Genomic DNA, 27,897 nt, shown 5'->3' with positions numbered 1-27,897 from the left:
ATTTTTATTAATAAAATAATGATTAAATATTTATTTAAAAATGAAGTTATTGGTGTTTTCGAATAATTTTCGTTTTAAAAATCTGGAAATATTCCGTTTTTTAACCTGGAAAAGTCAGGAAATTTGAAAAGAGCAAGAGTGCCAATTTTGAATTTATTGTTAATCAATAGCAAAAAAATGTTCCACAAGTTTTCAAAATATTTTTTTCTGCAAAATAAATTATTATTTAAAACAGTAAAAAAAAGGAGTAATTGTTACTTTTATCATAAATTCGTGTGAGGTTTGAGAAATAAAAATAATTGAGTCTCGTTGAGAAAAAATTTTATTAATACATTTATTTCTAATTTAAAACAGTTTTGTGATAATTGAATTTTATTATTTTTTTTCCTACAGTTTGTGGCTTTTAAACAAGCACTGGAAAAAGGCAAATATTTAAAGGTAATGTGATTAACAGAATTCAACCCTACTCGAGTTTTTCTTTACATAATAATGTTAAACTGCATTGAGAGGTGACATTTAATTGTTAGGTGTTTCTATTTAACTTTAAAGAAAGAAGAAAATTTTTTTTTTATGTAAATAGAAATAGAAAAAACACTTAAACCTTGTGTTTAAGTACACTTGGATCAGTTTTTTTTAAATTTTTTTATACACGTGTAAAGTGTTAATTAACCCTTTCGGTATACTTACACACTACAATTTTTATTATACAGAATTAAAAAGCTCGTTTTTCTTTCATTTCTGTGTAATCCGCAAGTTTTTTTATATAAATACCGCTAAATATGTCGTTTTGGCCTTCTTTTTTCTTTACAAAAACAAAATATGTCCTTTTCGAGTTAAAAAGAAAAAAAAATTAACTAATCCGGTATGTGAAAGAGAATTTAAACGAATAAAGCTTGCTTATAATATATATTTATATAGAATATCAACACACATCAATCCAAACAACGATGATTTAAGCAAGCTCATTAAAAATATATATTTTTTTTTTTTTCCTCGAAATAAAAATCCACAATATGAAAGGGTTAATTTTTGATAGAAAAATAAAAACACTATAATATATATTTATATAAGCATAATGTTTAACTAAAATAGTTTAAATTAAAAACCTATGGTTTTCACCAGTCTAACTTTTTTAAATTTTTCAAATCCAAATAAAAAAAATTGAATAATTGGTATTGTTTCATTTGTGTGTGTGTGAGTTCAATGTAGTACTTGTCTGTTTGTTTTTTTTTTAATGCATGAAACTGGTATATACAATGATTATTAATGTTTTTTTTTCTTTTTGCTTCCTAAAACAATTATACCAGTTAGTGAAATAAATTGATAAATTGTCCAGGAAAAAATACTATGAGAAAAATGCACGAACATTCATAGTAACAGGTTTTCGACAAACGGCACACACAGTCATACCCGGAGCACATTTAACACAAGCCACAATGTGACCGCAGGGTAGAAATACTACGCCCAATTCTTCACTGTAACAAATTTTGCACATTCTCGCATCGTCGACTCGTACTGTTTCTTTATCTTTTGCTATTGTTTTCGTACATTCCTTTTCCGATTGATTTAATTCGTTTTTACTCGTTCCAACGAAATCGTGCTCCTTCTCGGTTATTGTATTATGAACCTTTTGAATACAACTCGGCAGATCCATTAACATTGTCTCCTGTGAAGAAAAGTGGTCAAAATTTAGAAAAATTTAATTATTTTCATAGTATAATTTTTATGAACAAGGTTGCCACAAATATTTAATTTTATTTTTCTCTGACTTTTCCCTGATTTTTAGACAAAATTATTTTCATCATTTCAAAAGTCCCTGAAGTTGCAATCAATGTTCAGCGTCGAAAAATATTTTTTATTTTCTAGAATTTTTAACTAAAAAACTCTTCTTTAAATCAATTATTTTTAATCATTTTTGAAAAAGTTTCTTGAGAATATTTAAGTCTATTTGTTTAAAATTCAATTTTACGAAATTTCATCGATTATTCGAAAATTCTTCAATTGTATATTAAAAAATACAAACTTGAAATAATTTCAAAACAAAATTCAATTAAACTTTTTGAAAAAAAAATTAATTCTACAGAATTGTTAGTTAAAAGTATAAAAAATTCAGATTTGCAAAGATTTTAATATGAAATCTTTTGAAAATTCAATTATTTCTAAAAATTCACACTATAATGCTTTCAATATTCAATTATTATTTAAAACTTTAAGTAAAATTTGTTTTTAAATCAATTTTTATTAGAAAACTTAACGAGAATTCAATTATTTAAATAGAAAAATAAATAATTTATTAAATAATTGAATATTTCTGAAAATTGAATTATCATGAAGAATTTTATCATCAAATTTTTAAATAATTGAATACTTTCGACGAATTTTCATAAAATTGTATTCAAAATAATTGAAATTCTGCGATTTTATTATTTATGAAAACGATTTCATAGTATTTAATTAAATTTTTTTCTTACAACGATTTTTATTGAAACTTTTTAAAATAATAAAACATTTAAGAATTATTTTAATAAAATCCTGAAAATTCCTGAAAAAAATGGTAAAAAATATGAAAATAATTGAAATCTTGCTGAGACTTTATTTGAATTATAGAAAATAATTGAAATTTTTGTAGAATTTAATTAAATTTTATAAAAAATAATCGCATTTCTTCGAAAAATATTTTAATTCACATTTTTTTTAAATAATTGAGTTAATAATGAGTTTTACTAAAAAATTTTCAAATTAATTGAATTTCTCTAAAGAATTTTATTATTTAGGTAAAAAATTACATTTTTTCAGAGGATTAATTAATTTTTTTCTTACAAAAAATTTTATTGAAATTGTTTTAAATAATAAACTTTTTGTGAAGAATTTTATTAATTATGAAAATTTTTCAATTCTCATAAATAATGTTATCAAAATTTTTCAAAATATTTGAATTTCTGCGAAGAATTTTAATATTTATGAAAATATTTGAATTTCGAAAAATAATTGTATAAATTATGCAAATAATTGAAATCTTACCAAGAATGTCATTAACATTTTTGAAAATATTTGAATTAAATTCCTGCAAAAATTGTATAAATTATGAAAATAATTGAAATCTTGACGAGAGAATTTTATTACAATTTTAGAGAAGAATTTTATTATTTTTTAAAATACATAGTTGAAATTTTCACCTGAATTTAAAAAATTTTTTTAACAGAATTGAATTTTAGAGAAAGATTTTATTACTTTTGAAAATAATTGTAATTTTGACGAGAAATATTTAATTTTTCAAAATAATTGAATTTTTGCGTAAAATTTTATTATTTATGAAAATAATTGTAATCTTCCAAAGAATTCTATTAAAATTTTGAAAAATATTTAAATTAAATAATTTTTGAGAAGAATTTTATTATTTTTGAAAATAATTGTAATTTTCACCAGAATTAAAGAAAATTTTTGAACGTAAAATTGAAATTCTGTGAAGAATTTTGGTTTCTAAAACATTTTTGCCTGAAATTCAAAATATTTTCAATATTTACTATTATATTTTAATAAAATTTATTAAAAGAATTCAATTATTAAAAAAAAAATGTAATAAAATTCTTTGCACGAATTTAATTATTTTCATAAATAATAAAATTCGTTGCAAGAATTCAATTATTCTCCCAAATAAGAAAATTCTTTACAGGATTTAAATTAATTTTTATACAATTTTAAGTAAATTCTTCGAAAAATGTAATTATTTTCAAATGTTACCTTTTCAAAATTCTATTAATTTTAAATCAATTTTTATTACAAAATTCTACGAGAATTCAATTATTTAAACAAAATAATAAACAATTTATTGAATAATTAAATATTTCTCAAAATTGAATTCTCATAAAAAGTTTTATCAACAAATTTTTAAATAATTGTATTTTTTCGACGAATTTTATTAAACTTTTCAAGTATAATTGCATTTTTCGAGGGATTTGATTAAAATTGAATTGAAAATAATTTAAATTTTATGATGAGTTTTATTATTTATGAAAATAATTAAATTATTGCAAGTTTGCAATAAATTTCTTTAGAAATTTATAAAAAATTTGTAAATAGTTGAATTCCTGTGAAATTTTTATTATTTATGAAAATAATTAATGTTTACGTAGAATTTTATTAACATTTTTTTAAAAATTGAATTCTTTTGAAAAATTTTATTAAAATATATTGAAAATCGTTGAATTAAGGAAAATTTTAAGTTTTGACAAGAATTTTATTAAAATTTTTTGAAAATAATTGAATTTTGCAGAAGAATTTCATTATTTTTAAAGATAATTGAAATTTTGACGAGAATTTTTTTTTTTTTTAATTTTTGAACATAATTGAATTTCTGCGAAGAATTTTATTACTTTTGAAAATAATTGAATTTCTGCAATCATTTATTGCAACTTTTCCAAAATTCAATTTTTTCCAGCACATTTAAAAAAAAAATCCCGAGTTTTCCCTGAAATCCCTGAACCTGTGGCAACCCTGATGAAAGAATCAATAGATAAATAGAAAATCTGATTTCAACAAGAGAAAGATTCGTCACCTCATTCGATGGCGGTGTTGGATTTTGCCCTGTGACCTTGTTGATATAATCCTGACCCTTGACCAAGAAAAGGTATATACACTTGGAGAACCATTTCGCATGTTGTTCCCAAGGATCGTCCTCCGGCTCCCAGTCCTTCAACCCACCGCCACAATGATAGCAAAGTGTTTGATCGCCTTTGCCCGTATAATAGAAACCAGCATCCGCCAATTGCTCCTTCGTCTGTCGCATGCACTTTGGCCATGATTCGAATGTCCGCAGTCTTGCATCGTAACTGGCGTATTCAGTGTGTGCTGGTCCTTTGGAGCGGCCAATTCCAATGAAGCCGAGTTTCGCTGAACTCGGTAAATTTCCAGTTGACGTTGATGAACAATCTGGTCCAGAATTAGATCTTATTTCAACACCATAGGGTCCGCAAACGTCGTGACTTCGTGGACGTGGCGCTGGTATTGTATCAGGATCAACTCCAATGGGAACATTGCCGCAGGGAATTTTTCTTATGAATCTACAACGTCCCGACCAACGTTGATGATCAACCATTGGATCATCGCCCTCCAACCATTGACGAATTTCCACATGACACTCGAAACATTTGACTTTATCACTTTCGCCCGTGTAATAAAATCCAGCGGCGGCCAAATTCGCCGGATCCATATAATTTAACGGCCAGTTTTCATAACTCTGTAATCGCACCGCCTCAAAATGATGATCTACGTTATCCACTTCGTCTGTATTTAATTGTGATTGAGTGATAATTGAATTGACGTGTTGATTATTGTTATCGAAGGATTTCAAAGGGCTCGACAGTGAATCTCGTACATCTCGATGGTCTATAATATCTGTCATTGTCTTCGTTTTGATTGTGGGGGTGTTTTTCTTTTTTCTCTTCAACGTGCGGAGTCTCGATGTGCTTTTTTTAATCTGAAAAATACAAATCAGAAATCGTTAATTCTTTATTACTATTTTAATTAAATGTATTTTTATTCGTTCGACTTGATCAGAATTAGATTTGAATACAATTTTCGTTTCGTGCGGAAAAATTATGTTTACAAGTAATAACATAACCTAAAAATTTGACAGTCGTATTCGTACATATAAATTTTTCTTTAATCCATGCATTTGTTATCCTTCAAATATATTAAAAACGAAATTTCTATAAGGAAAAAAAATATGTAAATTAACATGGTTGTTAACTTTACTACAAGACTAACTTTTGTTTTGACAGATCGATTCTTCCCATTCTTCCTCAATTCTTGATATATTATTTATCATTTTCTTCTCAATCGATATTGAACAAACAGAAGTTTCTTCTCACTTATGAACAAGAATTATTTTTAAATGATTTTTTTTCTCCCTTTTAATATAGAAAAATGAAATTCGTTTGCCAGACGAACTGTAGATATATGTATAAAAATAGGGTGCGCCGGGACATGCGTTTCAAGGCAAATTCACGTGTAATGCCGGCAGACAGAGACAACACTAGTGAAATAGCATCCTTTTCTCTTTCTAAATTTCAGGGTAGTCACTTTTTTCATAAAAAAAAATTCACGGTCATTTTCCGGTCATAAATTATTTTTCCCAGTTATAAAGAATAACTTTGAAAATAAATTATTCCATGAAATATTGAAAGAATTCCCTCATTTTTAAAAATAGAACTTTGACTTTTTCCCAAACCCTAAAAATATTTTAGTTTACTCTAAAAATAATTGAAACTCCAAAATATGTTTATAATACATTGACTATCTTTAACTGTAAAATCATTTTACATTTCTTCGAACTAATTCAATTAAATAATTTTTAAAAATTCTAGAAAAAAAATTTCAATTTATTATTTTTAAAAGTAATAAAATTCTTCTTTGGAATTCAATATTTTGAGAATAATTATTATTCTCAAAAATTTTAATAAAATTATTGACAAGATTTCAATTATTTTTATAATTTAAAAAATTTTGCAGGAATTTAATTGTTTTAAAGAATTTTCAATAAAATTCCTCGAAAAAATTCAATTATGTATTTTCAAAAATTTTAATTAAATTCTTTTGCAACATTTGAATTATTTTCATAATTTATACAATTTTTTTTTCGAAATTCAATTATTTTCAAAAATTTTAATAAAATTCTTGGTAAGATTTCAATTATTTTCATAATTTATACTATTTTTTTCGAAATTCAATTATTTTCATAAATAATAAAATACTACGCAGAATTTCAATTCCTTTGAAAATTTTTCAGAAAATTATTTATAAGAGTTGAATTATTTTCATAACATTACCTAACAAAAAATTCTCAGAAAAATTAAATTATTTAAAAAATGTTAATTATAACATTTATCGCAGAAATTTAATTTTTTTAAATAAAATTTCTTGAAAGAATTTAATTAATTTTTTAATTCGTTAAGCAAACATTAAATTATTTTCATAAAAAATAAATACTTCACAGGAATTCTACTATTTACAAATTTTTTTATAAATTTTTTCGCAATAATGCAATTATTTTCATAAATAATAAAATACATCATAAAAATTACTATTAAATTATTTATTATTTTTTATTATCATAAAATTTTTATTTTTAATACAATTTTAGCCAAATTCCTCGAAAAATGTAATTATTTTTGAAAATTTTATTAAAATTTGTCAAAAAAATTCAATTATTTAAAAATTTGTTGATATATTAAATTAATTAATTTATTAATTAAATTTGAGATTACAATTTTAAAAAACATTCATTTATTCAATTAATTCTTTATTTTTGTATTTTAAATAATTTAATTCTCTTAGAATTTTCTAATAAAAATTGATTTAAAAATTAATTTCAGTTAAAATTTTAGATAATTTATTGAATTTGTTTTTTTTTAAATTATTTCCAGTTATTATTTTCTAAATATTTAATTGAAGAATTTCCGAATAATCAAAATTTCGTAAAATTGAATTGGAAAATTCTCTAGGAATTTTTGCAAAAATTATTAAAAATAATTGATAATTGTTAATTTATTTCTTTCGGGCGAATACGGTTAAAATTGTATTAAAAATAATTAATAATTGAAATCCGATGAAGAATATTATTATTTATGAAAATAATTGAATTTTTACAAAGAATTTTATTATTTATGAAAATAATTGAATTCTTGCAACGAATTTTATTACATTTTTTAAAAATAATAATGACAAAAAAAATTTATTAAAAAAAAAAAGAAGTTATTGATGTTTTCGAATAATTTTACAATTAAAAAAATCCTTAAATAAATGTAATAGAATATTTTTTGAAGTTTTTCTTTTTGTATTGTTTATTATTTTTTATTTCCTTGCATAATTATTTAATTATTTTTCTAATAATTCTTCAGAATATTTTTTAGAGTCAGGGAAAAAGTCAAAAAAAATTTTCCGAAAACCGAGAAAAAACAAAATTAATTTTTTTGTGGCAACCCTGTTTTAGACGAAAAAGTCTCTTTTAAAATTTATCAATAATTGAGATAAAGAGTTAAGCTTTTGATTAGATATTTGTTTCTAGTGAAACACTTCGAAAATATTCTCTGGAAAAATTCAATATACGGGGAAAAAAAGCAATAAACGAAAATTATAAACAAGGGACTTAAATATTTGGGAATAATTAGTCTTTTGTCTTTCTCTTACAGACAATTTAAAAAAAAAATTTTATTTAGGAAAAGAAATATATATAAAAAACTTAATCGATAACTGAAATTTAAAACGGAAATAAGTGATTAATATTATCTTAATATCTAATTTTAAATTCTAAAAATGATAGACGTCAGTATTGATCGCAGCTTTCATTTCGTTAACTTATTCTAAAAATAATACTAGTTTAATTATATAATATTAATAATTGTTAATTAATAATTATAAATTAATAATTATATATAATTGATGAAATATTTGAATTATAATAAATATATCTTAATTATTACGATTATAATTAAACTTAATATACGTAAATATTACTTCGTTCTGATGTCCTGCGTACATTTCTTGTGAACCTTGCGAGAACCAAGTCCAAAATCTTGATTGAATATCCTTTTCTTCCAATGCGAAATGACGTACGTGACTCAAATATTGAAATTCTCGAATAAAAAGTTTGTGTCGAAAAACTTTCCTTTCGTTGCTTTTTTTTGCATTATATTATTATGCAGATATATCATGCTTCAAAAGTCCAAAGTCCATTTTGATTGAAGTTGAATTCCCCGGAGTGATGAATCATTTTTTTCAGTATTATATACATGAAGATATGAAATAGGTTTGTCAGTATAATTAAATATTTATATTATGCGATAAATGAGTAAAGAATGTGTGACAAGAAAAAACCAGTCGCAAGAGAGAAGAAGAAGCAATTAAATTGAATACTTGATGGGGTACCTTTTATACACTTCATTAAGTTTTATCTTCATTTTCTTCAATTTCCGTCTGACTTCCCCAACTTGGACGCACTTCTTTTCTTCTTTCCGCATTGTGTTGACAATTTTTCTCTGTTTATTCACTAAAATTTCCAAAATGTTTTCTTGATCTGATATTGATGCTCCCATGAATATCAAATCAATGATTTTTGGACAATTTATCATTTTGGGAATTCTGAATAAATTATTATTTGCAAAAAAGTGTCTCGAACTCGTGAATAATAAATGAGAAAGTTCTTCGAAGACGTTCACTCAACTTTCTAAACACAAGCATTCCCCATTTTTTTGAAACTTCAAAAAATATGTCGAATTCTTATTTTGAAGTCACACTTTGTCCATATAGTCGATTCACACACAAGATAAAAATAATTTGGGAAATGTTTCAAGAAAATCTCGTATTTCTTGATCTTGATGAGAAATCAATACTATTTTACAAATATTTTTTTCAATATTTGCTGTTTTATATTTTTTAAATAATATTATTTATTAATTAAAAATTAATTAATAGGTAGATGTTTCCTTCCATTTCTTTAGAAATAGTTTTTTCGATCAATATTTTATACAGTATTTTTCAATAAATACTGCTCTTCATTTAATACGATTCCGTATAATATACGAATATAACAGTACAACAAATATAATTCATTGTTAGACAAATCCTTGCATAATAAAATGAAACTCACCGAAAATAGAAATCTCGCCTTTCTTAAGAAGCACAATTTCAGCTCAAAATAAACACCGAAAAAAAAACACCGAGAATTATTATTAACGAAAAAAAACGTTTTTTAAAATCGTCGATGAGAATAAAATGACTCGTACTATAGTGAAGTCATAAAAGACAATTAAAGAAGAAAATTAAATATCACATTATTGTTTCTGAATAAAACTTGGGTCATTATTCTTAAGAACTCGCACACGATGTTTATCACACTATTTTAATTCTATTTAAATTCAATCACGCTTTATGTCCGTGTATGAAGCAATAATAACTGATAAAATATTGACTAAGTTATCTGGCAACAATAAGAAAGTGGATCACAGTACACAGACTGTGTTTGAGTATCAAAGGAGAGAGAGAGAATATTGCAAAAGTTACATTGAAAAATATTCTCTAGGTACTTTAGAAAAATAAAATAGAAAATACAAGTCACATAGCAACCTAATGTTGTTTCTCTACAAATAACAGGCAAAACAAAACATTAAAAATTAAAAAAAAGAGGGAATTTTTAATGAGCAATAATATGAATTAAATGCCCCATTAAAAATACGTACAAAATTAAATACATTTAAAAATTATTTATTTGTTACAGGAAATATGGCAACGCTGTAAACCAGTAAAAAGAGACGGGCACACGGGCAGTTAGATAGGAATGCGTTGAACAGGAGGAACTTTGCTCGAGAGTTTGTGGTTGTAGGCTTTCAGACACGTATACATATATGTAATTTTTGAAAGAGTATTGTATCAACACCACTATAAACTTAACATCCGCTCTTTAGGCTACATATGGGAGGGATAATGCAAGGTTTTAGACTGTACATCATTCCTATTTTTGGCACTCCTCAAAAAAAAAAACAAATTATATAGATAAATTAATTCCTAATAAAAATAAGAATACAAAAATATCAATATTCCTGAAAATTAAATTAAAATTAAATCCGTTATTTCAGATAAGACGAACAATAAGACGAATCGATATTTTAAATTTTCTTTTTTGTTTTTTTCCATTTCGTAAAAATGTAAACATACAAACCTTGAATAGAAGACGTTTTCTTGTCGAATCTATGATTACAACCTTTTTTTAAACACTTTTTTTTTAAAAAAACTTGATAATGTGACAAAATTAATTAGAATGTATATTTTTTAAATTGTGCACACACATTTATATATATTGAATAAAAATTAAAAGAAAATTATTTTGTAAAATGAAAATTTCGAGAAATAAATAAAAGAATAAAAAAACACGATGCAAATTTTGTCACACAAGTGCACACATAATAAATAATCACTTTTTTTTTAATAATTTAACATCTCCGAATTTTATACACTCATACCAAATTATCTAGAGCTTTTACTCTAAATGTTAAATTTACAATTTATGTTGAATAAAGAAATACTTTAGAAAAGAGTAAGGAAATAGCAAAATGGCGTTTCTCTCCACATCGAAATACAATTCGAGTGAAAGGAATGTGTGGTTGGAGCACAATTTTTGTTCGGGAAACATGAATCGTAGGGATAAATGTATAATGCTTCTTTGTCTAATGTAAGGGGAGAGAAAATGATGAAAGCTATTTACCGTGAGTTACGTACTACTATGTTACGTCTTACAGTGAGCAGATGGGAATATTACATGGTTGCCAAACAGAAATTCCATTGTATTCAGCGTATTCAGGTACCCCAGGGGCGGCTCCTATCAGTCATCTGTTTACGATTTCAATCGGACTTCCTTCTTCAATTCATTGAAATGGAAAAAGAGGGACAGTTCCAGTCGGCAACTGATTAAGCCCTCCCCCTGGGATGGAAGGGGTGGGAATATTGTCACGTGACTTCATTCACATAGTTTTGCATTATTTTTTATATGAAAAAAAATTGTATTTCTTGCATAAACTTTAACTATAGTATTTCCTATTAATACATGACCAAGCAGCGATAGTTTCCTCATCTTGAGATTTTATTTTTTAATAATAAAAAAAAATAAATTCCATATTCTCTTTGTATAATACCTGATTTTGAAACCGCCCTTCACTGATAGACCTGATTATTGTAATGTAACATTTTGTTACAGAAAATAAAAAATTTTGTTTGTTAAAATTGTGTAATGATAGTATATTTTCAATACTTTTTTTCCCTTTTTTTAATGGACAATAAGAACTTACAATAACATTGTAAATAATTTGACCTTTGAGATAAAAATTATATTAAAAATATGTAACTTACGTATCTTACGTTAAGGAGTTTAACAAACGATACGAATTTTACATTGATCGAACATAACCTATAACTGATTTGAAAACGTTGAATCAAGAAGACAAGTCTTCTTGCGTTACGAATAAAGAATATAAATAATATAAATCAATATAAATAAATAGAAATCATATTAATAAAAGAAAAGCGTAAGAAATAAATTAAAAATTCATCATGGTTTTTAAAACTTTGCAATTACTTTCAAGATCAAGAGGTCCTGATGAATTTTGGCGAAAAAGGAAAATTTTCAAACTCGCCTCAGTATGTATTTTTAATCATAAATAAAACTTTCTTTAGCAACATAGATTAAAAGTGAGTTGAATTTTGTTGTAAACAAATTCACGACATTTAAATTATGTGTTAAAGTAATTATTTATAAATACGGGGAATTTTCATTGCAAACATAACCTCAAACTTTTTATAAATCTCTTTGCAATAATTAAATTATTTTCATAAACAATAAATTATTTTACAAAGATTCAATAATTTTCATGAATAATATAACTCATCATAAAATTTAAGTTATTTTTAATTCAATTTTAATCTAATTCCTCGAAAAATGCAATTATACTTGAAAATTTTGACATTTAATTATTCAATAAATATTGTTTATTTTGTTTGAATGATTGAATTCTCGTAAAATTTTCTAATAAAAATTGGTTTAAAAATGAATTTTTAAAAATAATAGAATTTTGAAAAGGTTTCAACATAAAATTTTTCATACTTTTAACTGACAATTGTCAAGGAACTTTTGCAAAAATTAAAAAATTCTCGTTAAAATTTCAATTATTTTCAGAAGTAATAAAATCCTTCTTAGAAATTCAATTCTGTTAAAAAAAATTCCTTAAATTCTGATGAAATTTCCATTATTTTCAAAAATAATAAAATTCTTCTCCAAATTCAATTATTTTCCAAAATTTTTATAAAATTCTCGTCAAGATATCAATTATTTTCATAATTTATACAATTTTTGAAGGAATTTAATTATTTTAAAAACAAGACAAAAATTCCATTATTTATGAATTGTAATTGAATTCTTTCAAAAATATTTTAAAATTAATTAAATTTTTCGATTAATTAATGTAAAACAGTATTAAAAATAATTGAAATCCTATGAAAAATTTTATTATTTCTGAAAATAATTGAATTCTTACAACGAATTTTATTACATTTTTTTAAATAATTGAATTCATGTAAGAAATTCAATTACTTATATAGAAATAATTCAATTCTTGCGAAGAATTTAATTCAGATTTTTCTAAATAATTTTATTTTTTCTTTTTTGAAAAATTTGATCGACGTTTAAATTATTATAAGTTGTTGAATTTCATAAAGGTTTGAATTTGAAATTTTTTGAAAATCTTAATTCCTATGGAATAATAATAATGATTATCTCTGTATGTAAAAAAGAATCTAATGAGAATTGAAATATTTTCTATATAATTTTCATTGAATTCCTCGAAAAAATTCAATTATTTTAGAAAATTATAATAAATTTCTTAGTAAGATTTGAATTATTTTCATATTTTATACAATTTTTCGCAGGAATTTAATTATTTTAAAACATATTATTCAAATTTTTTGCAGAAATTCAATTAGTTTGAAAAATTTTGATAGGTATGAGAATTTTATTATTTTTATAATAAATAAAATTCCTCACAAAAATGTTATTATTTTTGAAAAGTTGATAAAACTTTTTTTTTTATAATTATAAAATATTTATTTAAAAAAGAAGCTATTGATGTTTTGGAATAAATTTTTAAATAACGAAATTCGTAAATAAATGTAATAGAACATTTTTTTGAGTATCTAATAATTTTTGGAGTGAATCAGAATATTCTTCAGGGTCAGGGAAAAAGTCAAAATTTTTCTCTGGAAATCAGGGAAAAGTCAGGGAAAAACATAATTAATTTTTTGTGGCAACCCTGTGAGAGAGAAACTTGAAAATAAATTAATTTAATAAAAAAGTAAATTATTTTTCAGCATTTTCGAGGTCGAATGAGAAATTGTTATAGTATGACAATTCGTGCTGTTCATCGCGCTCTACAATATACAACCAAGTCACGAGAAATAAAACGAAAAGATTTGCGTGAGGTAAATTTGATAAAATTAATCAAATGAATTAATTCATTACTTGAATCAATATAATTGATATGTAACATATGTAATAAATATTTTAGCTTTGGGAGACGCGTCTAGATGCTGCTTGTATGCAACACGATATTAGCAGATTTAATCTGAGAGACGGTCTTTATAAATACGACGTTCATCTTGATCGTAAAGCTCTATCAGACGTTTCAATTTGGGAGCCTAGGACATTTAAAGCATTATCGAATATAGCTGCTTTAAAGCATAACATCACCAACGAAAAAACACCAAAACACATTTTTCTTTCAGAAACTCCCGATGATTATGTGCGTACTACAAAAAAACTTCTCTAAGCAAGTAAATAAAAACTCTGTATATTAAAAGTAATTTATAAATAAATTTCCAAAGAACGATTGAATTTTGGTAATTTATTTGCGGGCTTAAGATTTAATATAAAGAATTTTTTTTTAATCAAAATTCGAGTAAAAAAGGATTCCTATTTTTTATTTAAAAAAAAAACTGAAATCATCGAAACAATTTTTTTTTAATAAATATTTTTATTAAAAATGAAAAAACAGTTTCAAGAGATCTTTGAAAATTGTTGACTAAGATCGTCATAGCCAACGTGTTGTATTAATTTGGATTTATAAAATGGATCTAAAATATCTTGCAGTTTACCTTCAAGAGTTGGAATTCGACTTTTACAATTGACAATAAGTTGACGAAACGAATCCATTTCACAAAATTGTAGATTCAATCTTTCGTTCAACCAGTTTTTCACATTCTGTGGGATTATTTCATTGACACTACACTGTTGAATTATTAATTGAATACAATTAATGCACTTTTTCGATATTCCCATTGGTTCGAAATATTCGTAAATGTTCGATTTGTTGAATACCTGAAATTAGATAAAATAATTTTTAATAAAAATAATAATTAATAATAATTATAATAATAATAATAATAATAATAATAATAATAATAATAATAATAATAATAATAATAATAATAATAGGGGAACATAGTCTAGGTCGGCCACCTTTTTGACTTTTGTTTATAACTTTTTTTTAAAAATGAATTTGGACAATTGAAGTATATGGTTGGAAAGTCATGTTTAATAGGAACATTTTTTCTGTACAAAGTAAATTGACAGGTTTAAAAATGAAAAAGTTATAAAGATTTAAAAAAAAAAAAATTTGTAGTCCAGGTTGGCCATTACAGTCAAGGTCGGCCATGTTTAAAATTCAAAGGGCATTAATCGTTAAAAAATAAAATAACATGTTTGGAGTTACGGAAAATTGATTCTTTATTGTTTACAGTTTGTAACTTAATGAAATAACAAAATAATAACAATAAACAATATAAAAAAATAAATATAAATAAAAAAAAGTTTTGCACTAAAATATTAATAAAATTAAATAAAAATATTAATAAGATGATCAATTATATTATGAGTTATACAGAATTGCAGTTTTTGCAAATGAAGTAGCTCGTCCTCATCTTTGCGCATTTTAAACACAGAGTGGCCGACCTTGACAGTAAGTAACATTACCGAATTGTTGTAACCATAAAGAAATACGTTTCGGGATTCGATTTTTTACTTTGTTTTCCTTTCAACCATGAGTCCCACAAATTTTCTGCATACTTGCCTTGACGATTCAATTTGTTTTTTATCTTTTATTAATGGTTTTTCACATTATGCACAAAACTTTTTTTGAGCTTTTTTTGTACCGACGTCACAGAAAACACAATTTTCGATTTTCCGAAAATGTAATTGAACAAAAAGTTAGGTTTCACTAAGACAAGCTTCGACAAAAATGCGCGTAGGTGGCGCTAGTGAACTTGACAAAAAAACGCGAGTGGCCTACCTAGACAGTAGGCCAACCTTGACTACATTCCCCTAATAATTAAATTTCTCTGAAGAATTCAAATATTTCTAAATATTTCCATAAAATTCAATTATTTTCTAAAATTTTAATAAATTTTTCGAAACAATTCAATTAATTTTATAAATACTAAAATTCTTTGCAGAAATTAAATTATTTTTAATACAATTTAAATAAAGTTATACTAAAGAATTTTAATCTTTTCAAAAATTATCATAAAACTCAATTGCAACAAGAATTAAAAATTCTCTAAAAATAATTAAATTATTCTCAAAATATTTTTAAAAAAAATTCTATATGAAAATTAAATTACTTTCAATGCAATTTTTAAATATACTCGTCAAAAAATTGAAATAATTCAATTATTTTCAAAAAATAATAAAATTCTTCTGATGAATTCAATTATTTTGAATATATGTAGGTATTCAATTTTAATAAAATTCTTTACAGAAATTTAAATATTTTTGAAACAACTTTAACTGAATTTCTCGAAAGAATTTAATTATTTTCAAATATTTCCATAAAATTCTCCAAAACAATTCAATTATTTTTTTAAATAGGTAGTAAAAGCTTTTGCAGAAATTCAATTCTTTTCAAAACTATTTTAATAGAATTCTTTGAAAGAATTTTATTATTTTTCAATATTTACATAAAATTAATTTATTTTCTAAAATTTTAATTATTTCTTTAAAACATTTCAATTATTTTTATAAATAATAAAATTCTTGTCAGTAATTCAATTATTTTCATGATATAATTTTAATAAAGTTCTTCTTTATAAAATTCAATTGCTTTCAAAATTTTCAATTAAAATCATTAAAAAAAACTCTATTATCTTAAAAAAATTAAAAGAAATTCTTCCAAAGAAATTAATTAAAAGTTTAAATAATTTTAACAATATTCTTCCCTCGAATTTAATTATTTTTATAAATAAAAAAATTCTTCGAAGGAATTCAATTATTCTCTTTAAATTTTTTTTTGATAAGATTCTTTGCAAGAATTCAATGATTTTGAATAAATTAATTTTAAAATTGAAAGTATTTTAAAAGAATTTTTTTTTTAAAAGTTAGGAAACAAAAAAGCAATCAATAACTAATTTCAAACTGCGAACAGATTACCGGAATACAACGATTATTAATATAGAAGATTACCTCCGTTTCATCCATTTCGAGTTCCTCATCATCCATTAAAGTGACGATCCAACAAATGAGAGCGGCCAATCCTAATGTGGGATTTCTACTTCCAATCGTATTAAAAAACTTATCAAAAAATATTTCCATAATTAAAGAATGGCATCCCAATTGAGTTTTGGGTTTTATATCACAGATTACAATTGATGCGTGTTGACGAACAATCATATTATCGTCTAGTAATAAATGCAATAACGTTGTCCACCAATCCAAAATCAAGTCTACAAAAAGAAAAAATTCAAAATAGAAAATAAAGGTATTTAAGAATAAGCAAATTATCGAAATGAATAAACTTACAACTATCATTCACATCTACTGATTCTATATAAAGATCATAAAGATTCTTCGCAATTCCTATTCGACAATTTATATCCGCAGAACACATCCAAGAATTATTGACTATCAATTTATAGACATCATTTCTATTCATTATGGAATTTTCCTGAAATTAAACAAAATTTGTTAGAAATTTTAATTTTACCCTTCGGAGAAATTGGAATTTTTTTTTTTCAAAATATATACCTTTGAGACAGACGAGAAACATGCAAACACTTTCTCTGTCAATTGTAGAAAAATCCCTCTTTCATAGAAACTCTTCTTTCTCATATGAGATGTCAGCATTTCACCAATAATTGTACAAAATTCATGAATTACTTTTGATTTGTCCACATCATTATTTATAATTAAACTTTTACAATTCGATTCTTGTAAATTCAATAAAGTAAGATATAAAAATTCATAGATTGCATCGTGTACTTCGACATTGTCAATTAATTCGAAATTCGTATTGAATGCAATCGATAATGCATAGTGAAGAAATTTCGAATTAATCGGTATTTGCTCAGTAATTGAAAAGACATTTCTCCAAATTATTATTTGAATATTTTCATTGTTGTGTATTAGAATGGAGAGCCAAAAATTTATTTCATCATCATTTTTGGTGAATAATTCACGAGCGAATGAATTTTGAATGTAAGATATAATAAAATTCATTGCTTCTATTTCATAAACTTCTTTTCCTGGTTTTTCCTTCAACAATTTACAATTCGCTAAATGCATCTTTAATCTAATTATGATACTATCAAGGAGTCGATTTTCGAAAAGTTTCCTAAAAAGAAATGGAAAATATGAATTAATTTCTTTAAAATTATCTACATTATTGCATAACAATTTTTTATTCAGGATTGCCACAGAAATTTAATTTTGTTTTTTCCCCAATTTTTCCTGATATACAGACAAAATTTAGACTTTTTCCCTGACCCTGAAGAAAATTCTGATTCACTCCAAAAATTATTAAATACTAAAAAACATGTTATATTACATTTATTTACGAATTTCTTTAATTGTAAAATTATTCCAAAACATCAATAACTTCTTTTTTAAATAAATATTTAATCATTATTATTTTTCCATGAGAATTAAGATTTTCAAAAACTTCAAATTCAACAACTTTTAAGAATATATTATAAAAATTATAAAACATAAAGATATCGATAACTCCGAGTCTTCGACTCGGAGTGATCGATTTTTTCATATTTTATAATAATTAAAACTTTTAATATTCAACTATTATCTAAAACTTTACGAGAATTCAATTATCTAAATACAAATATAAATATCTCATTGAATAATTGAATTTTTTCTTAAAACTGAATTCTCATAAAAAAATTTTCAACAAATTTTTAAATAATTGAATAATTGAATTTAAATTATGAAATTCAACAACTTATAATAATTTAAACGTCCATAAAATTATTTCAAAAAAAAAAAAAAATTATTTACAAAATTTTTAATAAAATCCTTCGCAAAAATTCAATTTTTTTTAAGTAATCCACATGAATTCAATTATTTACAAAATGTAATTAAATTCGTTATAAGAATTTAATTATTTTCATAAATAATAAAATTTTTCATAGGATTTCAATTATTTAAAAAATAAAAATAAATAAATATAAATTTATAAATATAAATTTTTTTTTTTTTTTTTTTTTTTTTTTTTATTTTATAAATATATTTATTTTTTTTAATTATTTAAATTAATTAATCGAAAAATTTTATTTCAAAAAATTTTTGAAAGAATTCAATTACAATTCATAAATAATGAAATTCTTGGCTTAAATTCAAATATTTTGAAAATCTACTGTTTTAATAAAATTTCTCAAAAGAATTCAATTATTTCAAAAAAATTTAATAAAATTCGTTTCAAGAATTCAAATATTTTTATAACTAATAAAATGCTTTACAGAATTTCAATTATTAAAATTTTTTGAAAATAATTGAAATTTGGACAGAAATTAAAAAAAATTTTGAAAATAATTAAACATTGGGAGAAGATTTTTTATTATTTATAAAGATAAATTAAATTTTGACGAGAATTTACAAAAAATTTTTGACAATTATTGAATTTTTCCAATCATTTGTAACTTCTCTAAAACTCAATTTTTTTCTAAAATTGTTTTTCTAAAATTCTTCTATTAATCAATTATTTTTAATACTTTTTAAAATATATATTATTATAAAATTGAACTAATTTCAGAAGAATTTGATTTATTAAAATTTTTCAAAAATTAGAATTCTTTTTAATTAAATTTAGTCAAAATAAAAATTTTATAATTAACATTTTCTTAAATAATTGAAATTTTTATAGAAATAATTAAATTCTTAAAAAGAATTTTATTAATTATGAAAATAATTGAATTATTGGGAAGAAATTTATAAAAACTTAGTAAATAATTGAATTTCTATTAAATTTTCATTATTTATGAAATAATTAGAATAAAAAGTAGAATTTAAAAAAAAAGTAAAAAATATATAAAAATATATATTTAAAATATATATTTTATATTACAAATGTAGAATTTCATTAAATTTCTTTTTAAATAATTCAATTTTTTTTAAAACTTTATTAAAATAGTAGATATATGGAAAATCATTGAATTATGGAAAACTTTTGAAAATAATTGAAGTTTTGCCAAGAATTTTATTAAAGTTAGGGAATTTTATTGAAAATAATTAAAATTCCGCGAAGAATATTGTAAGTAACATTTTTTTTAAATAATTGAATCACTGTAAAATTTTTTAGTATTTATGAAAAAAAAATTGAATTATTGCGAAGAATTTTATAAAAAAAATTTGTAAATAATTGAATTGTTATGAAATTTTCATTATTTATGAAAATAATTAAATGTTCACGTACCTAGAATTTTATCAAAATTTTTTTAAATAATTGAATTCCCTGACCTGTGGCAACCTTGTTATTATAGAAAAAAATTAAAATTACCTGCTCGATGATTGCTTTAGTAGTTCAGATAAAATAGTAACAAACGTAGCAGCTGCAGGATAACAAGCAGAATTTTCGTTTTCCTCTTCTAAACTTTGAAGAACAGACTTTTCCATGTTTAGCAAAAAATCATTAAATTTAGTTTTCGTAATAATTTCTGCAGACAACTCGAATACGCTTACTATTTCGTACAGCTAGAAAAAAATATGAATTGTTTATTTCTTTTATTTTTTAATTTATTAAATTAAGATATTTTTAAAAATAATAATCCTTGAAAATTTTACCTGCAACGCATAACCGTGAAGGGCATTTAAATTCTCCTTAGTCTCCATTACATTTTTTATCAGAAATTCCAGTGTCTCGCAAATGTTATTTTCCGTTAATAACGATACCAATGCTCTTGCTGCAAGTTCCCGTGTTTTGTGCACTCGATTCGTTCCACATTGTGATACGAGATTGATAAATTTATCCACCTTGAAAATTACAATTATTTCCATTATTATTATTCTTCTTATTATTATTATTAAATATAGGTTTCATATTTATTACTATACAAACCTGCCAGGAAGAATTTGAATTTTCAATGTCATTACCAACGTACAATCTTGATATAATCAATAGAATAGTTTGCATTTTACAATCGATCATTTCATCTCGTTCTGTTATAAAATTATGCAATTTTTCCAACATAAATGGCAACAACTGTCCATATTTTTCAAAAAAAACTTTCCCTGTCATTTTATTATGCGTCGTCAAATTTATATAATCCCTTGTTCTCAATACACCAAAAGTTCTCGTTACTAAAGTTCCAATTAACAAAGTTGCCGCATTTCGTTCCTGAAAAAGAGACACTTTTCAATTATACAAAAATATTTTAACACTTAAATGAAATTAAAATTTTCTCTATACATACCGCCCAAGATTGTTCATCGTAACTTTTCATAGCAGCAGTGAAACCTTCCGAAACGTAAGGTTTAACCAAATCCTTAAGTCGATAATGCTTAAAAAGTGCCCTCAATATATTTAATGTATGAGTTTTAATTTCCGCAAGATCATTAATTCGAACTTGCTCCTTGTCATTGATGGAATTGAAATTTTTCTCCAATTCACAAAATATGGTACTATTGTACATTATAGTCTTAATATCAGTGAGTAGATTCTCCGAATTTTTTAATTGCGTAAAACCAAGTAGAACTCTCATTACCGAATGAAAAATTGAATGATCAAGATTTCGTTTCGTTATACAGCAAGTGATTGCCTATAGAAAAAATAAAATTACAATATTTTTGCAAAACTTTTATAGAAAGAAAGACTTACCTGAACCATAAATGGAACACCGGCACTTCTTCTCGTTGAACATAATTTAAAATTTCCACTCTTTAATCCAGTCATGTCCAAAAATAGATAATGCAACCACATTACAGGTAATTCTCGAAATGACGAATCTTTTAGGGAAAATAATTTAGTGCACATTTGTTGAAAGCCAATGTGCGCTTGATCAATTGCTCCTCTATGTTTTGTTCCACACAAAAGCATAACAAAATGTTCTCCTATTTTTATTATCTACAATTTTAAATTATTTTAATACTTTAAATAATAATAATTAAGGTGATTTTTTCGAGACAATAAAACATACCTGCTCTTTTGATATAAGTCCAGGATCAGAATCTGTGGAATAAATAGGACTCCTTGACGTGATGTCTCCTAATAGAAGACTAGTTTCTTTTATTATTCGCCAAGAACAAAGAAGAACCATTTGAGAAGTCACCAAAGTTGTTTTTTCATCTGTCACTGAATTACTATATTGTACATTTAAATCCATTGGCAAGTGTCCTTCGGGCGATGAATTATTTACAATTTCAGACGCAATGTAAATTAACTGAAAACATATGTCAACTATTTCGGCAATGAGCATTCGCCAAGAATTATCAGATTCCAATGTCCTGAAACAAACGAATTAAAAGTAACAATATTTCCTTTAAAAAATCATCGCAAGCTTCACACTCAATTATTAATTTTAAACAATTATTTTCAATACAATTTTAATAAAATTTAATGAAAGAATTCAATTATTTTCTAAAATTTTAATAAATCCATTAAAACAATTCAATTATTTTTTTAAAAAGTAATGTCTTTGCAAAAATTCAATTATTTAAATTTTTTACTTCTGGCTATTTAAACCTATTATTCTGTATAAAATTCCTTAAAAATTTCATTAACTTTCAAGACGTTTAATAAATTTCTTAAAAAATATTCAAATATCTTTTTTAAAACTTAAGAAATTACAATTATAATTCAAAAATTTAATTTTTTAAAAAATTATTAAAATACTTTTAAAATTGAGTTAATCTTAAAAATTCAATTATTTTCAAAATTATTTGTAAAATGAAAGAAATTTGTAGATTAAAGAATTTTTTTGTAAAATATTAAATTATTTTCTATACAATTAGAAAATGACACAATTTGTATATAAAAATTTAATTAGGAATGTCAATTTTTAAATAAAATTCTTGAAAAATGAAATTACTTTTTGTAGAATTTATTTTAAGGAATTTAACTATAAATTTTCCTTAAATTTTTCCCAAAATTTCAATTATTTTCAAAAATAATAAAATTCTTCAAAGAAATTCAATTATTTTCATGAATAATAAAATTCTTCGGAGGAATTCAATTATTTTTAATTCAATTTTAATAAAATTTCTCGAAAGAATACAATTATTTTTAAAAATTCTGATAAAATTTTTCGAAGGAATTCAATTCTTTTTATAAAAAATAAAATTCTTCAAAGAAATTCAATTATTTTTAAATAAAATTTTAATAAAATTTCTCAAAAGAATAGAATTATTTTTTAAAATATTAAATATAATTCAATTATTTTTATAAATTGTAAAATTCTTCGCAAGAATTCAATAATTTTAAAATTAAAAATATTTGAAAAGAAAAATTAATAAAAAAGTTAGAAAACAAAAAAGCAAACAACCAATAACTTAAAATATAAATTTTTGAAAAATTCAATTATTTTCTAAATTTTTATCTTAAAAAAAAAACAATTGTTTTAAAATGTTTTCTTATGAAGAATTTATCAATTTTTTAAAAAAAATTTAATTTCTGAAAAGAATTTTTATTATTTATGAAAATAATTGAATTTTTGCAAAGAATTTAATTTTAATTTTTTTTTAATTATTGAATTCTCTTGAAAAATTTTATTATTTGAGAAAATAATTGAATAATTGTGAAGAATTAAAGAAATAATTTATCAATTTTTTAAAAAATTACTGAATTTCTGAGAAGAAATTTATTTCATTCTTTTTTAATAATTGAATTCTCGTGAAAAATTTTATTATTTGGGAAAATAATTGAATAATATTGTGAAGAATTAAAGAAAGAATTCAAGAATTTATCAATTTTTAAAAAAATAATGGAATTTTTGAGAAGAATTTTATTATTTATGAAATAGTTGAATTTTTTTGAGAAGAATTTTATTTAATTCTTTATTTTCTTTATTTCAATTTTTTTAAATAATTGAATTTTCGTGAAAAATGTTATTGCTTGCGAAAATAATTGAATTCTTGGGGTAGAATTTTATAAAAAGTTTTTTTAATTGATTTTCTTCGAAAAATTTTTTGAAATATTTTAAATAAATTAAAATTCAATTGAAAAGCTTTATTACAATTTATTTTTATTTCAACTATTAGCGAATTTAAAGTGATGCAAATTTCCCCCAAAAATAAAGAAAAAAGTAGCTTTTAGTGTCATAAATCTAAAAAAGTATCCAAATAGTAGCAAATTGTGAAAAAAGTAGTAAATAGTAGGTTTTAGTAGATGAGTGCGAAGCCTGTCAGTCGAAAAAAAGGAAATATTTTGAAAATATGAAAAATATACCTCAAATCGAGTGTTTGCAGTAAACTCAATATACAATAAAGATAACCATATAAAGAATGTTTACTACACGCCGAAACAATATTTATCTTTGCCATTTGTACAGGATTCTGAAAAAAATCCAAAAAGTAATTTTAGTTAAGACAAAAATTTTATATTCAACTATTGTTTAAAATAGACAATTTTCGTTTATTTTAATCTAAAACAAACAGTTTTCGTTAAACCAAAAATAAACAAACCTTTAAACGATTTATGAGAATTTTAATCATTGTAAGCAAAGTCTTTTCAGTGTGACAATTGGCTATTTCTTCAGAATCAATAAAATCAAGTAGAACACTGTCAATAATTTTCGATAAAACGACCATTTTAAACATGAAAGATGCTGTAATTGAATCAGTTGGTCTCATGCTATTCGCTAAATTTAATGCCGTGTCAATTAATTCCCTAACAATTTCTCTCTCATTGACATTCAATGTATTTGAATCCAAACTCTCTTTAATCACTTTGAACGCTAATGCCTTATTTGCTTCGAATGAATCGGTAAATATGCATTGTACTAAATGTTCAGTGTCCTCGTGTGTCCATAAATTAATCGTATATTCTTTCTTTAAAAATTCTTGCATTAAAATTAATATTTGTAATGCTGAATGTGCACGACAATGTACAGCTGCAGGATAAATATTTTTTAAACAAATTTCTTTCAGTGATGAGAAAAATGAATAGTAGGATTTTATGGTTATTCTCATTAAATTAATGCGTTCGTCAATTTTTAAGCCACCTTCTTCTAAATCAATTTCACCACATTCCAATGATTTTTCTTCTATAGATAATTGTCGTTGCAGAGCAACAATGCTAACATCGGCACGTCTCAAAACCTGCAAATATTGTAAATATTACAAATATTATTTAAATATTATAACTATTATAAATATTGAAAAACCAGGGTGTCTACTATTTTCGTTCAAGAAAATTTCTGGTTTTTCCCGACTTTGTACTAATTTTTCTCCGTTTTTCTTTTCATCAAATTTAAATTTATTTGATTTCGAACATAAATAAATCTACAAATGGCTTTCAAAATTTTTATGAATAATTAAATTCTTATGACGAGTTTCTTTAAATTTTTTGAAAATAATGTCTTTTTAATCATTTTAATTAAAAATTTGAAAAATAATTAAATTAAACCAAGAATTTTTTTTAATTTTTTTAAATAATCTTGTCTGTTCATAATTATAATTCAAAATTTGATTAATTCAATTTTATTATATTGATACTAATTGAATTTCTGCAAAAAATTTTACTATTTATAAAAGTAATTGAATCCTTCCAAAGAATCTTATTATTTATGAAAATAATTAAATGTTTGCGTAGAATTTTATTAAAACTTTTGGAAATAATTGAATTATTTACAGGAATTTTGTAAATATTGTTTTAAATAATTAATTTTTAGAAATATAATAAATATTATGAAAATTTTATTTTAAATAATTGAATTCTTGTGGAAACTTTAATTGTAAAAATACTTGAAATTTATCGATGATTTTTTTTGTATTTATGAAAATAATTGAATTCTTACAAAGATTATTACAAAAATTTTTTATATAATTGAATTTTGTTTAAAATTTTATGAAAATAGATATTGAAAATCATTGAATTGCAAAAAGTTTTTAAAAATAATTAATTTTACAAAGATTTCAATTAAAATTTTTGACAATAATTGAATTCTTGCAAAAGATTTTATTTATTATTTTTTAAAATAATATTGAATTTCCAAGAATAAATTTCTTAATTTAAAAATAATTGTATTCTTGTAATGAATATTGTTATTTTTAAAAATAATTGAATTTTGTAAAGAATTCTATTAAAATGCCTCAAAATAATTGAATTTTTGGAAATAATTTTGTTATTTATCTCGAAGAATTCTCTCGAAGAATTTTTTATGTAAATAATTGAATTCTTGGGAAAAATTTTATTAAAATATAAAAGAATTTAATTATTTCAAAAAAATTTAATTAAAATTGTATTTAAAATAATTGATTTCTTTCGAACAAATTTTAAAAAATATTTGAAAATAATTGAATTCCTGTGAGAAATTCTAATATATTTAGTAAGTAATTGAATCCTTCCAAAGAATGTTATTGCATGTGAAAATAATTAAATGTTTTCGTAGAATTTTATTAAAATTTTTAAAAATAAAATAGAATTGTGGAAAACAATTTAATTATTTATAAAGATAATTGAAATTTTGAGAAGAATTTAAAAAAATTTTAAACATAATTGTTTTCTGCGAAGAATTTTATGGAAATTTATGAAAATAATTGAATTCTTGTGAAGGATTTTTTTTTAAAACAATATTCCAAAGAATTTAGTAAATCTGAAGAATTTTGCTATTTATGGAAATAATTGAATTCTTTTGACGAATTTTAATAAAATTTTTAAGAATAATTACATTTTTTTGAGGAATTCGATTCAAATTGTATTAAAAATAATTGAAATTCTGCAATGAGTTTTACTATTTATGAAAATAATTGAATATATTGCGAAAAAATTTTTAAAAATAAAATTATAATATTGGTGACATAAAATTATTGGCTTATCCCCGGTTTTCCCGATTAGAAGACACCCTGAAAAACATATCAAAATTTCAGTAGTAAATAATTGACTTTTACCTTTTTTATAAACGGTACAAATTCCATCTTTTCTTCTAAATTATACTTTAAAAATAGAAGAATTAAATCAAGTTCTGAAGGTGTAAACGGCTGTGTACTTCTTTTTGACTCGCTTATTAAAGCAAGAGTATTTAATCTTACCTGAAGTGGATTACAAGAAAATGATAATTAGACCTATAAACATTCTAATACAAGTTTTATTTTATTTATTACATGAATAATTAATATAGAAAATTAAATTTTACCTAATCTGGTAAATAGATACATTACAAAAATCTAAAAGTGATTAATATTTAAATCTATTTATTGGTATAAAATATTATTATTCTGATTATTTATACAATATTTACTTATTTTACTTCTACAATTTATTACTCAATAATGAAAAATCTATACAATTGAAAGCGTCAATAATGGGAAAAAACAATCAAACATAACCTCAAAAGGGTTTTTGATTTTCTACTTGTTTTATATGAAAAATTCTTTAATATTTGTATAGGACAGAAAACAAAATTAAAAAAAGTATTCCAAATGAGTACTCAACTATATTTATCGTATAATAAATTCATAAATTCACATTAAACACTTACCAATTGACAGTGATGTTTCAGCCATGACTCCAGTACTGAGTATTTCAAAATATTTCGCCATTTTGTGCTTTGGTATAGAAAATATTTATCTTCATCGAGATCACCATTTTTTTTTAATAATTTTAAAACTGAAATAACTTTCAATAAATTATCATTTTCTATAAATGCCATATTTTTAGGGTATTTAAATTTCACACCATTTCACAGTTCACACGTTTTACACACGGACCGACGACACGGAATGACGGAATCAGACGGAAACAGGGTAAAAGACAGGGATGGGTTTATGCGTACAGAATTATCGTATGTACAGTGTGAATTCTACATAATAAGGGTAGGATCACACGACTTTTGGAGAAATGTTATTTTCTTGTCTTTCTCTCTCTCTCG

General features: G+C 23.0%; 2 protein-coding genes and 1 long non-coding RNA gene across 3 annotated transcripts; 2 read left to right on the top strand and 1 right to left on the bottom strand.

Annotated features, from left to right (window-relative positions):
* Positions 1-636: 636 nt before the first annotated feature.
* LOC122510365 (thyroid adenoma-associated protein homolog) lies at positions 637-27,755 on the bottom strand. Its single transcript, XM_043624951.1, has 15 exons — positions 27,508-27,755; positions 26,918-27,058; positions 24,491-25,126; positions 24,255-24,361; positions 22,009-22,315; positions 21,690-21,935; positions 21,286-21,630; positions 20,931-21,209; positions 20,657-20,845; positions 20,373-20,566; positions 17,615-18,200; positions 17,390-17,534; positions 17,054-17,313; positions 4,556-5,476; positions 637-1,666 (listed from the first exon to the last, which is right to left on the bottom strand). Exons 1-15 carry the CDS (start codon positions 27,676-27,678, stop codon positions 1,346-1,348), a joined length of 4,848 nt encoding a protein of 1,615 aa, XP_043480886.1. The 5' UTR covers positions 27,679-27,755; the 3' UTR covers positions 637-1,345.
* LOC122510373 lies at positions 9,647-10,590 on the top strand. The gene is made up of 2 exons (XR_006302434.1): positions 9,647-10,078; positions 10,274-10,590. It is a non-coding gene; the product is annotated as an uncharacterized LOC122510373 (long non-coding RNA).
* Positions 11,947-14,431, top strand: LOC122510370 (39S ribosomal protein L20, mitochondrial). The gene is made up of 3 exons (XM_043624967.1): positions 11,947-12,186; positions 13,909-14,019; positions 14,106-14,431. The coding sequence occupies exons 1-3, from the start codon at positions 12,100-12,102 to the stop codon at positions 14,364-14,366; spliced, it is 459 nt and encodes a 152-aa protein (XP_043480902.1). The 5' UTR covers positions 11,947-12,099; the 3' UTR covers positions 14,367-14,431.
* Positions 27,756-27,897: the final 142 nt, after the last annotated feature.

The sequence above is a fragment of the Leptopilina heterotoma genome, unplaced genomic scaffold (genome assembly GCF_015476425.1).
Source record: "Leptopilina heterotoma isolate Lh14 unplaced genomic scaffold, ASM1547642v1 Lhet_68, whole genome shotgun sequence".
In the NCBI taxonomy this organism is placed as follows: domain Eukaryota; kingdom Metazoa; phylum Arthropoda; class Insecta; order Hymenoptera; family Figitidae; genus Leptopilina; species Leptopilina heterotoma.
Note: the sequence above shows the minus strand (reverse complement) of the source record. Positions and strands in the feature narration are given on the sequence as shown.